The sequence below is a fragment of the Archocentrus centrarchus genome, chromosome 18, assembly GCF_007364275.1.
Source record: "Archocentrus centrarchus isolate MPI-CPG fArcCen1 chromosome 18, fArcCen1, whole genome shotgun sequence".
Taxonomy (NCBI): Eukaryota; Metazoa; Chordata; class Actinopteri; order Cichliformes; family Cichlidae; genus Archocentrus; species Archocentrus centrarchus.
This window is the reverse complement of record NC_044363.1, coordinates 23202639-23216231: the sequence shown is the minus strand read 5'-3', so window position 1 is coordinate 23216231 and position 13593 is coordinate 23202639. Positions and strand designations below refer to the sequence as shown.

General features: G+C 41.2%; 1 protein-coding gene across 1 annotated transcript; it reads left to right on the top strand.

Annotated features, from left to right (window-relative positions):
• The first annotated feature begins 6424 nt into the window (after positions 1-6424).
• Positions 6425-10575, top strand: shbg (sex hormone-binding globulin). The gene is made up of 8 exons (XM_030753891.1): positions 6425-6803; positions 7667-7764; positions 8103-8292; positions 8786-8947; positions 9142-9298; positions 9553-9689; positions 9855-10053; positions 10166-10575. Exons 1-8 carry the CDS (start codon positions 6723-6725, stop codon positions 10300-10302), a joined length of 1161 nt encoding a protein of 386 aa, XP_030609751.1. The 5' UTR covers positions 6425-6722; the 3' UTR covers positions 10303-10575.
• Positions 10576-13593: the final 3018 nt, after the last annotated feature.

Sequence of the window (13593 nt, the reverse complement as noted above, 5' to 3'; positions counted from 1 at the left end):
GAACTGACTATCCACCTGTAACGACCCCCTTGATAATTTGTGTGAGCTTAGTTGGTTGCTGAGACAGAAACCTGAGGCTGGTTACAGATTACCATCACTGAATGAACACGAGTGACACTCAGTGGGTCATACAGGAACAGCCGGTTCCCTCCAGTCACAAAACAGGAGGCAACAAATACATTTCTTTTGAACACATTAAAGGGACAGATCAACATCCAGTTTACATGTTTTGACCTCTGATCTGTAGTGCCGATTATCCTTCCAGATCAGGGGGTATCAAACATGCAGCCCAGGGGCCAAATCCAAGCCCCTCAAAGGGTCCATCTGGCCCACTGAATGGCTTTAAAAAGTGGGTGGGTGGGGGTGGTCAAATAATTGATAGTGTTTCTAGATTTTAAAATTGTTTGGCTTATAAAGTAAAATACTCTTTGTTGTTTCATTCCATATCAACTGTGATCCATAAATTTTTAATGTATATGTACAGCAGTTACACTTCAGATAGTTTTCTATATTACTGAGGTAGGAGGTACGAGTCCAATCAGCACCTGGTGGGCTGTGGATGGCTCGCGTTCCCCTGGACTTTGCCTGTTTACCTCTACATCCCAGGGGCGTTGTTGTGGTGAAAACTGCCAGACACGACAGGCTAAAAACAAAAAAAATAAATAAAATAGTCCAATCAGCAGCCTTCATTAAATCTATTTCTGAACATGTTTTGGAATGCTTCCTGTAGTTTGTATTGACATGGACATGGAGTTAGCTGCTGATTATGACAGGTTTTTGTTTTATTTTAGGATCAGCACTGTAGCAGGGTTATAATAGTTTTGAATTTTACATAATAATTAGTTTTAGTTCGTTTTTACTTTTTTCCTCTAATTCAGTTAGTTTTCAGAGTGGTTTTGCTTGTTTTATTAGTTTTTTTTTTGGTTTCATGCTTAGTTTAGTTTTGTTAGTTTCAGTATTAGTTTTAGTATTTTCATACTTCATCAGAGCAAGATTCAAGGCATAAGAGTGACTATTGTGTAATAAAAAGTCAACAAAAGATACCATTTAAAGAATATACTGAACAACCAACTGTTCACAAGACAGCGGCACTACATGTAAATGTGTGTAATATTAAGGACACACATGAACATCAACAGGAAGAAACAGAAAAATATGAACTCAAAAACTCAATAAATTCTACAATAATTCAGCGTCAGTGCAGCAGATTAATAACACCTACATGTAGTGTTTGACAAAAACAAACTCTTTGAAGGAGTCAAGCTTAAATCCAGCTGCATCCTGATGTTGATGTTGAAGCTGCTTCTGTTTTGGAGCTAGCTTGGTTAGATGCTCGCTAATTAGACTTGCAGGGTCTTTGAGCCTCTGTACACAACCTGCGGAAGTGGCCGACCTCATGTCCGCATTTCTGCTTGTGTAGCTGGATTGTGTGTGTTAATTACCTTGTGGTGGCCTGCTGGTGTTTTATATGCGGTGCCGGATGGGACTTCTTTTGGTCCTCGCTCTTTGGTTTCTTCAGTTTTTTTTGGCTGCAAACATATTTGTTCCTGATTTTTCACTTTCTTCACGCCGTCACGTCCATTCCGATAGTTTCAGCAGTCTCCCTCCAGCAATTTGCTGACATTTGTGAGTCCTTATATTGATGCTTTGATAATTATCCTGATTGTTATTCTCTGACTGATAAAGTAGCGCAAGGACAGAACAGGTTAATCAAAACGTTGTGGGCTGAGTGGACCTGACCTGTTGTCACGTTTCTCCAGAGGCGCACGTCAGGTGACGTCGTAGGATCACAGCGGTTTCTGTAGCTGTCTTGTGTGCGCTTCTCAGGTGGACTTCCACTGAGAAGTCTTCCACACGTGTTTTCATCATCCACAACAAGACTCTGGCTTCTAGCTGTGCTATCGTACTCAAAGAAACTCCATATGGGACTCTGCCGCTTTCTCGGGCAGACCGCTGCCATTACTTTGCGGACCAGCGCTGTGAGCGCGCACACGCACGCACACAGTTGCCTGATGGCGCATCCAGCTTAAACCCGAAGAGCGGAAAAGATGATTTCATATCAATCCACAAGGCTTTTAAAAAAAGTGACAAACAAGAAAAGGAAGGTCATTTTATTTCTAATTTCAGTTAGTTTTAGTTGGCTTTGTAAACTCACAATTCAGTTTTAGTTAGTTATCTTTTTTCCTTTTAATTATAGTTTTTATTTATTTCAGTTAACGAAAACGTTTTTTAATTTCAGTTTTCGTTATTTTGTTCGTTTTCGTTAACTATAATAACCCTGCAACTGTAGCTCCATTTTAACACACTGATCAACCCCAACTGCTCCAAACTTACTCTGACATACATGTTACATGCTGGAATAAACAGCACTTATACTTACCGGCCCACTGAGAGCAAATCACACCAACATGGTCCCTTAATAAACCTTTGACCTGTTCCCATCCTGACTGATATGCTGCTCGGTGTCCATAAAGCTCTGTTTTTAAATAAAATGAGTCACTCTGAGGGTAAACACAAGCCTCCAGCTGTCTGGGCGGATGAAAGATAAGGTACGTTTGCTTATTTTGTACAAAATAATGCCACAGTGTATGTACGTTATATTGAGCAGGAAGCTGTATGTGTTGAACTGTGACGTCACCAGCAGGTGTCAAACAGCTGATAGAGTGAACAAGGTGTGTGCAGGTAAACTGGGGTCCAGAGGGCTGTTTTTATTTTAAATGTATTAAAACTGCTTAAATGAGCATGAACCGCATTGTTATATGAAGATAATATTGACACGTATGTATTTGCATGAACTGGAGATAAACCGGGTGCTTCACTGGCAGGCAGTGGAGACTACTGGCTAAAAATGAGGAATCTGCCTGCGGATGGAGCATCTGGAACACCGGGAGTGGAATATTTAAACACATGTCATTAGTTTATATGAAAACCAGTTAAACTGGAACACCAGCAACACTTCTGTCTGTGGACGAGCCTCCTCCGACCTGGACCGACACTGCAGGGTCTTGGCCGTCCTCCTGTCTGACATCATCTGGAGAGCAGAGGAGGCAGGAGGATAGAGAAGACGCAGACGTCCTGCTGCTGCTGGTCTACAGTCACGGTGCACAGTCACGCCTTCTCATTGGTCCAGAGTCTGCTGCAGATGACCAATCGCTGTCGATGCGGAAGTTACGTCTGCAAAACAACAACAACAACGTAGCGGGAAGTTTAAAGGAGAGCAGCTGGTCACCCGCAATATTTCTGTAATTTTGGATTTCATTTTTAAGGGAAAAAATCTTGAAAGCTCTGCGCGATGTTTTCTCTGTGGACGCGGTCCATTGCTGTTAGTTTAGCGTTTCTTCGTAAAATTTGTCAGTGCCAGCATTTCCAAACCACACATCATTGCAGGTCTCACTGCCATCTTGAAAACCTTCCCTTTCACTCTTGCTGCTATCCTCATTGTCAATTCTGACACTCATCTCCACCCTGCCTGCACTCTATTCACCTGTCTTGTGCACTGACCCCAGGTATTTAACTTATCTACCTTCACTAACTCTGTTCCTTGCATGTTCACCTTTCCACCTGTCACCCTCCCGTTCACACACATGCATTCTGCCATGCTTCTCTTCAGAGCATACCTCCAATTCTCCTGTTGTGTCAACAGTAGTTTTTTTTCATTTATCTAAGGGAGTGATATGTCTAAATTATTTTCATCTAATCTCAGCTTTTAAATTGTTTTTATTTTTGATGACATATAGAGCAGAACCGTGCAGCAGTGGTTAGTGCTGTTGCGTCACAGCAAGAAGGTCCTAGGTTCAAATCCACCATCTGCCCCAGGCCTTTCTGTGTGGAGTCCGCATGTTCTTCCTGTGTTTGCGTCGGGTACTCCGGTTTCCCTCCCACAGTCCAAAGACATGCACTTAGTGGGGTTAGGTTAATTGGTGGTTCTAAATTACTCATAGGTGTGAATGGCTGTCTGTCTCTCTGTGTTAGCCCTGCAAAAGGCTGGTGACTTGTCCAGGGTGTACCCCACTTCTCGCCCTATGACAGCTGGGATAGGCCCCCCCGCCACCCTGAATTGGCTAAGCGGAAGAAAATGGATGGATTGAAATGTAATTCTTTACCATGCTCTGGTCTTCCTTGTACTGCTGTGTTTGTGCACTTTATTCAACAAAGTGGCAAATGTTAAAGTAAGTGAGATTTAGTATCCATTTATCAGTTCTAAGTGCAACAATACACTCACGACCACTTTATTAAGTATGCTTTGCTAGTACTGGGTTGCTTTTCTTTCAGAACTGCGTTAATTATTTTTGGTACAGATTCCACAAGGCGCTGTAAACCTATTTCCCCATGTGCTGGTGTTTGATGATCCTAACAGAGAATACAGTCTCACATGTTGGGCCCAAACCTTCCTACCCAGTGTATAGGAAGGAAAAGCTTTTCATTAGCCTGTGTAATGCCATACTCATCAGGGAAAGTTAAAAAGTCACAAGCTTTGCAGATTTTGTTGAATATGATAGAAACTACCACAAGGAAAATCAAGTAACACAAGTATATGTGTGTGTCACAATCAGATAAAAATAGCTAGAATTGACAGACTGACTCAAAAAAAGGACAGAACATTCTTTAATTATTTTTTGATTATCATAATAAGACAACACAGAAGGAGAGCAGAAACTGATTAATTCACAGCCTCTCCTAATTCCTGTCTAGAAGCAGCACACAACAAGAAGTTCTAACTGGGTCCAAGGAAATTCATATTGCTGTAAAATAATTTTGCTGAGGACTTTTATTAATTGGGGTATTCAAGCATAACAGATATTTTTGATCATCAAATTGTCATAAACAACAAAAATACAAAAATTTCCATCAAATAAGGCAACCCATCACTTTTACTGGACTGTTAGTGTTTAGTGTCATATCAATCCTGTTTGTTCTCTGCCTTTGTAAAATGACTGGAAAGCAGTTCTGATCCCAGGAGTTCAAATATGTGAATTTATTTCCACCTTAATCTTGAATGGTGTGGCTTCTCAACTTAAAATAAAAAAATTTCAAAGATTTTTATTTTCTTTTTTCATATTTTTGTTTCTTTTAAATTAGACTTTTTTCCCTCCAGATATTTTTCTGTTTTATTTTTTCCTCCTACATTTGAAATTTTTTGTGTACCTTTTTTGTATTAATGTGCCAGTTATTTTCTATGAAATAATTTTTATTTTCTTTTAATGTAAATAAATTTTAAATAAAAACTGCCCATGAGTTTTTTTTCTCAGAATGTTTTATATTTTTCTCTTGTAAGTTTAATTTTATTTTTCTTGTAATTTTTTTTACTTTAATATTTAATTTAAACTGAATTTCTTCTGGAAAAAACTATTCTTTTGAATTTAATCTTGAAAAGTGAAGCATATGGCTCCTTGATTTAAAAACATGTTTGGTTTTTGTAAATTTGAGTTTATTTCTCATAAAAAATGTTCCTATTTTTTTCTTATATATTTGCCATTTTACTTTTTTCTTGTAATTTTCCCATTTTTTCATTAGATTTACAGTTTTTTTCTAATATGTGTTCATTTTTTTTGTAATATTGCCAGTTAATTCATGAATTTGCCTTTTTTTTTCCTTATAGATTCCATATTAAAGTGAAAGCAGATGTCACCAAAAATGGGCACTCAAATCAGAACAATCTTGATGCTTGATGGATAAATAATATTACAGCTCGGAGGACAAATATTTCAGTCTGACTTAAACTGTCTCTTTAATCTCTTCATGAAAAGCATGAGTGAGTCATGTCTGGGGACCGGCTGTGGTCTCCTGCAAATAGTTATTTCAGTTAAAGCATAACAAAATGCTGAATTTGACTAACAACAGATTTTGTTTTTTTACAGCACTTTTTTATATTAGGGACACATAGATGGTACTATAATAATAATAATGGCAAAGTGTCCCAGTAAGCCGGGACACACAATGCCATAACCCCAAAAGAAGCTGAATGGAAGGCGGCCATCAGTAATCTTTTCATTTAGATGAGTGCTGACACCCACTATAATAGTTCATGTGTTTCATGCAAGAGGGAAGAATCATGGACTGTTTGCTGTTTGTGTTGCAGTTTTCCCGAGTATTTCCCACCTATTGCAGTCTTATTGTGTGCAGTTGAAGAGAAAATAAAAGAGCTCTGTGACTTGAAGCACAGCTCTCAACTCTCTCCCCCTTCACTGCAGCACTGCACACACTGAGTCATGGCTGGCAGCGGTGAATCAAGGTTCCTGCGTAATGGGTAAACACATCTGTGGGCTGGCTAAGGTCACTCACCTGGCCTGCAGTCGTGTCCTTCCATGAATCACAATGAGGGCGGAAGACTGACTGACTGATAAGAATACCGTTTTTAATTGTTTCTAAAACTGTAACAGACCCTTTTTTTTTTCTTTCTGTCACAGTTTCTTGTCTGTGTTTGCCCTGCTGCACTCCCCTGCACGTTTCACCCACCTACATTTTTGCAAACATTAGTCACAACCACCAGGCCCTTCGGGCTACGAGATCGATACCTTCCCTGACCATGCCATATTTGCCCTCAGGACCCCTGGACTCGTGACAGCGCACGACCAACGCTCCACACTCTGTTGCAGAATCTCTCTGCTCCTCATCTCAACTCCACCACCATCTGCACCTCAGGGTAGCTTGACCAATCGAGGGCTGTGGAGACTGAACAAGGCTTGGGTCAGTGAATGCACTGAAGGATTTCTTGGAAAGCAATGGCAGGTGCACTACTGCTCACTTTGAGCCTTATTTTGCTGGGGTGGGGAGCTGAGGGCCAGGGCAACGGACATGGTAAGGTATGTTACGCATAATGCTTGGAATGAAAGTGCACTGCTCACTTTGATGGTCTGTGGTGTGTGTGCATCCATTACTGCAAATACTGGAGTATGTATCAACTGTATAACCATTTGGGGCTTTAATCAAGTCCCTGAAGCTCTGTGGAAGCATGGATGACCTCTAGTTACATATATTATTTCTGCTCACTGCAAAATTAAATCATGCAGTTCTTGATCATTGGAAAGTATCTGTCTCAGACCCTCTTAGATTACTTAAAAAGGTGTTTGTTTGTTTAACCAAAGCAAAGCCTTTGCTGGTTCATGGGTACTCTTTTAAAGGATGGAAACTCTAAAAATCCTGAGCTGACTCATACTGTATGCAGCTCATATGCCAATTGTGTGTGTGTTTGTGTGTGTGTGTGTGTGTGTGTGTGGGGGGGGGGGGGGGGGGGGGGGGGGGGGGGGGGGGGGGGGCTTTCATAATTTGCTTAGACTTTGCTCAGTTTGTTCACGCATCACCATAATAAAGATAAGACAAGATAAGAAATACTTTACTTTTGCCCCACATTTGGAAACTTACTAACACAACAACTGTTAAACTTACACTGTATATCTACAGGTGATCTTGTCAATGAAAAGCAGTGATTGGCACTTCATTACCACTTACTGATTTGCACACGCATCTCTCGCTCAGTTTTTCAGTTGAATCAATAACTGAATAAATTTCATCTCTCAGTTTAATGTGGTTTTAAGGACCAGCCGATGAAGATCTCTGAGCAAAAAACACTGCGGCGGAGTTCAATAAATGAGAGCTGCGCATAACAAAGACCTGTGAGTAATGATTTTGTGTCAAATCAGTGCGTGATGAAGCTCGTGTCTTCCAGAACAAGGTATCAGGCAGTTCTACTGTCTACCTGGGCCAGAACAGACACAACTGGAGGCCACTGATCAACGTGACATTCAACCTGAGTGAGATTGCCAGGTATGTGAGTGGGGAGCAAATCAATGCACCGTGAAGGCTCCACAGGAGCTGCTTTGAGGGCAAAAAGGTGCACAGGATTCCTCTGGAATTTAAGAGACCTAAAAGCTAAATTTTACAGAAAATTTATATGTGGAAGCTCACAGTTCCTCTTTGTAATATGTGTAAATAAATACTAACATACTACTGGTATTTTTTTCTCCTCACAGTCTTTGTATTAATCACAAGGCCGGTATTAAGATCTATAAGCCCAATCAAACATAGATAAGACAGACAGTCTTCTTAATTCATCACCAAGCAGCCTTCACTTGAATTAACTGTATATTTATTCCGCTGTGCAGCATCAAATCCTCCTTTGAGTTTCGGACATTTGATCCAGAAGGTCTCATTTTCTATGGAGACACAAAAAATGGGGCGGACTGGTTTGTTTTGTCGCTGAAAGAAGGCGTCCCTCTGATGCAGATCAGCAAAGAAGACGTGCTCGTCAGTGTGGCCGGTACCCCAAAGCTCAATGATGGAAAATGGCACACGGTAAGTGTCGAGTCCTGTTCATTGCCTTTTACATCAACTGTAAATCCATTTGCTAAACTATAATTGGCTGAATACTGTTTTTTTAAAATAAATATATAGTTTTACAATGGCAGATGTTCCCATTAAACATGGCCAAAGTTTTAAATATTGAGGTCAGTTTATGTGCAAGTAATATTGTCATGGTCATATCAGGGATGCACCTGCTGCTCATACCTTTTGTTTGCAAGGGACAGCCAATCAGAAGAAAACTGGCTTAAATGGAGGGTGGCCTTAAAGGGGGAGTGGCTGAAATGGCTGGTTTCAGGCAGTGGATGAACTCATGAGCTGCACCAAGGCTCAGTATAAGACAACTGAGGATTATATTAAACTGTGAATCATGCAAAACTGCTTGAGAAATGAGAGCAACAGCTCATCTTTAAACTATTGGGTTTTTTTCTTTCTCTGCCACACATTATACTTGACATATTGTTGTTGTTTTCTTGGTGACACCAAGCTGGAAGTGAGCAACCAAGGGAAGTTTGTAATACTGGAGGTGGATGGCTCCAACGGGCTGGTGGTTGGCATGCAGTCCAAACAGACAGAGATGGTCATTTACGGTAAACTTCGACTGTCCCTGGGTGGGATCCTGATTGATAAAGAAAAGATGATTGTTCAGGTAGAGTGTGTCATTTTGCACCTTTTAAACTGGACTTTTGGGGGTTGTTTTTCCCATTACCATGTTGCCTGAAGTCAGTAGAAAATAGACAAAATAATATTTTGCTCTCTTTACACAGGAGCACCAAAAAATAGCTTCTTGAACATTTCTGAACCAGTCACAGCTGCCATCTCCTCTGCCCCCTCTCTCTTTAGTTCAATCCCCAAATGGATGGTTGTGTGCGGAACGGCAACTGGTTGAACCTCAGCATCCCATGGGAGACAGAGGTAGACGAGCTCCGGCCTTGCTATGCAAACATGCAACCTGGCAGCTACTTCCCTGGCCCAGGATTTGCCATTTTCAACACCTCAGGTGGGAACACTCTGCTAAATTATACAAGATATGAGCAAGTGTTTACACTCCTTTATTCAATAACAAGCTTTCCTGCTGGCCTGGATATTGCATTCATGCATGACACGGCATCTTGGGTAGCAATATTTCTCCTACTTCTAAGTAGCACTTCTTCTAATCAGATTTAGCACATTAATTTGTGTTTAATGGAAGTGCTTTTACTGACTCTATCAATATATTCAATATCAGACTTTACTTTTTCATCTTTTTTGCAGATTTCCAGATTGAGGAAGATCATGGGCTCCAGATTGATCTGTGGGGGAATTTCAGCCAGATGAATGGGACTGTTTTGAACATCAAGGATTCCCAGGAAGAGCTAATGTTCACTATAGTTGCTGATAGTAACACAAAGGTATCCACATGAATCACACATGAATCTGAGTGAATTTGCACATTATTCCCTGCATTTTCAAAACAATAATGTTTGAGTCATACAAATAATCTGAAAACAAGAATGCAGACACACACACACACTCACGAATCACAGTCTTGTTCTGTCTCAATCTGGAATTCCCAGGAGGTCACGCTCACCTTTGGAGACGAAACGATTAGCATGCAAAGCTCTTTCAATAGACTGCTGCTGAAGTTTCAGAGGCATTCACTGGGAATTGTTCAACATGAAGATGAATCCCAAATGACATCCATCAGTGCAGGGAGCAAGACCAGTTATCTAACAGCTTGGAGAGAGGGTCTTCTTGCCTTTGGAGGTCTTTTGGGTGAGACTGCAGCTTTAAAGTATTCCAGTCTAATCCCGTATACCTGTGCAGTCACTTCATGTAATGCAGCCCATGGAGACGACGTTTTCTTCATCTCTTTTTCGCTATTCAGGTGAGAATGAGGACAGTGCTGGCTCCCAGTTCCTGACAGGCTGTCTGAAGAAGATCCAGGTCCAAGGGAAGGATTTGGATCTGGATTCAGCACATGTCAAACACATCTCAGTTTCCTCTCACAGCTGCCCTGCATAAACCACAAAAGGATGCTTACACTTTTAGTGTATGTGGAGTAGACATGGTGATCAGCACTAAAGTGTTTTTAGTCTGAATTTTGTACTTGTACCTCTGAATCTCTAAAGTGTAAATAATTTACTACTGAATATGAATATTTTAAAAGAGATGTCTCTTCCACTTTCCCAGTTTTAACACAACATACAGATCAGATCAATCTGATAAATGTGAACGGTTATGCGACCCCAGTATGTGCAACAGCACGCTGCTGAATAAAATATGATTTTCCTTAAAGTGGTTTCTGATGAATTTTCAATTTCTGGTACAGTTAAGGCAAAATAAGAGCTTAAGGTGCTTTGAGGACACTTATACAGTTCTGTGCAAAAGTCTTGAGCTGCCTCTCATTTGTTAATATTTTGCTAGGAAAATATTAAGCAATTTATTAAAACTTCTGCAAACACACATGGAAATAGAGACTATAAGGCAATCAGAATCAGAATCAGAATCAGAATCAGAAGGTTTTTATTGCCATATGGGTGAACAGGTTCACAGCATTAGGAAATTGCTGCGGTACTTCGTGCTTACAGAAAAAAACAAATAAGTATAAAAACTATAAGACAATATACAAGTATACAAATTGCAAATATACAGAGATACTAGAGCTATAACTATAACACAATATTACAAAATTACAAAATATACAGTGCAGAGACTAATTAAAAGATAGAAGAATGTAGACTATATTCCACTAATATGTACATCAGTGCAATCAGAGAGGTGCATAGACATAGGGTCATCAGCGTTTGTGGAGGGTGGTGGTAACAGTCTTAGGGTAATTGTTCATGAGTCCAACAGCAGAGGGGAAGAAACTGTTCTTATGGCGGGAGGTTCTGGTCCGTATGGACCGTAGCCTCCTGCCTGAGGGGAGAGGGTCAAAAAGTCTGTGCCCAGGGTGAGAGTGGTCGGCTGTGATCCGACCTGCACGCCCCAGTGTCCTGGAGGTGTACAGGTCCTGGAGAGATGGGAGTTTACAGCCAATCACCTTCTCAGCAGAGTGCACAACGCGCTGTAGTCTCTGTTTGTCCCTAGTGGTGGCTCCAGCGTACCACACAGTGATGGAGGAGGTAAGGATGGACTCAGTGATGGCAGTATAGAACTGCACCATGGTCCTTGCTGGCAAGTTGAATTTCTTCAACTGCCGCAGGAAGTACATCCTCTGCTGGGCCTTTTTGACGACAGAGGTGATGGTGGGCTCCCACTTGAGGTCCTGGGTGATGGTAGTTCCCAGGAAGCGAAAAGAGTCCACTGTGGTGATGGGGGTGTCAGTCAGGATGATGGAGGGTAGAGGGGCTGTGTGCTTCCTAAAGTCCACTATAATCTCCACTGTCTTCTGGGCGTTCAGTACCAGGTTATAGTGGCTGCACCAGGACACCAGACGTTTGACCTCCATCCTGTAGGCCGACTCGTCCCCGTCTGAGATGAGTCCGATGAGAGTCATGTCGTCTGCAAACTTAATAAGCTTGACAGACTGGTGGTCAGAGGTGCAGCAGTTGGTATACAGGGAGAAGAGCAGAGGAGAGAGGACACAGCCCTGAGGAGTGCCAGTGCTGATGGTCCGGGAGTCCGAGACATTCTTCCCCAGCCTCACGTGCTGCTTCCTGTTCATCAGGAAGTCAATGATCCACCTGCAGATGGGATCTGGCACGTTCATCTGGGACAGCTTGTCTTGGAGGAGATCAGGGATGATGGTGTTGAAGGCAGAGCTGAAGTCCACAAACAGGATCAAAAACACACAACACACAGTCTGAACTCTCTGAGGCAGCTTTCTTCTGATTTCTATAATTAGTGTTCAGGAATAGTTCTCCAGGCTTCTTGAAGGACATTCAGAGCTCTTCTTTGGATGTTTCTTCCTTTTGTTCTCTTCTCTGTCAGGATGATCCCACACTGCTTCATTACTCCATCAATTTTGACAAGAACACCACTGGCTCAAGTGCAGCCCCAAACCATGACAGAGCCTCCACCATGTTTTACAGATGACTGCAAACACTCACTGCTGTACCTCTGTCCTGACGACCTCTGTACATCTTTATGATTATTTAAACCTAAAAATGTTCATATTTGGATTCATCAGACCTGTTGTCACTGATTTTCTGTCCAGTTCTTGTGTAATGTGGCATACCTCAATCTTATCTCCCTGTTTCCCTTCATTAAGAACGGCTTCTTGACAGCCACCCTTCCCATTTCTGATGAGGTTTCAGTGAACAGTAGATGGATCAGCTGAAGGGCCAGATGCATCTCTCAGGTCCTGTGTCAGGTCTTTGCTACTGCAGACAGATTTTTAGGCCTGACACTTCTTTTTTGTCCTCCACTTGTTTGGTTTCTTCAAATTTTTTAAGAACATGCTGCACACCATGCCAAGCTCTTGGATAATAGCTCTTTGGAAATCACCTTATCGGTGCAACAATACTGTTATTCCTGTCAAACTGTGTTTTCTTTGTTATTTTTCATTGATTCAACTAAATAAATCAGAACAATTGTGTTTTTGTGACAGGCTGTTAGTAACAAAGTGCCTAAAGGTACAATTTAAAATTGGTTCTTTGCTAAGTTATGGTCAGGTACAGGGACTGGGCTGAAAATGAGTGAAAACGCAGCCAATGCTAAAATAAAAACTGTGAAAGATCTTCAGAAAGTCTGGAGAACTATTGCTCAAGAGCAGTTTAAAAAAGACAGTGGTTCCCTGGAATCAAAATATAATGAATCCCTTGAAATTAAATCGTTCTATAAGACAGGAGAAAGAGTGCGTGTTGTCAGTGATTTCCAGTTTTGGGTTTTTACCCACACTGGCCTGTCAGATGAGCTCCCCTTCATCATGTTTGGGTCTCTGTGCAGCGCAGATATTTTCAAGTCAAATTTTAATTTCAGATTTCTTCTAAGTCAGGTTCAGCCAGTCTTTTCGTGCACACCTCTGAAGGACCCACTCACTCATATCTGCTATCAGATATGAAAATTGCTCCCTCTAGTGGATTGTTAAATATAATATTAAATTCATAAGAGCCTAGTGTATGATGTCAACTTTCCAATAACAGTAGATACACACAAAAATAAAAATATCACTTATCAACTTTAAATTATGAAAGAAAAATCAAACAACTGAAAACGGCTTGAAAACAACCCGATGAGGCAGGGTGGAGGAGCATACGGTTCTAGCTCAAACTGAAAGTTTCAGTGTTTGGTGCGACAAGTTTGAATAAATATAAACCGAAACAATTCCTAAATGAGGCTTCCGTTTCTGCTCCAAAGCATTTCAACAAG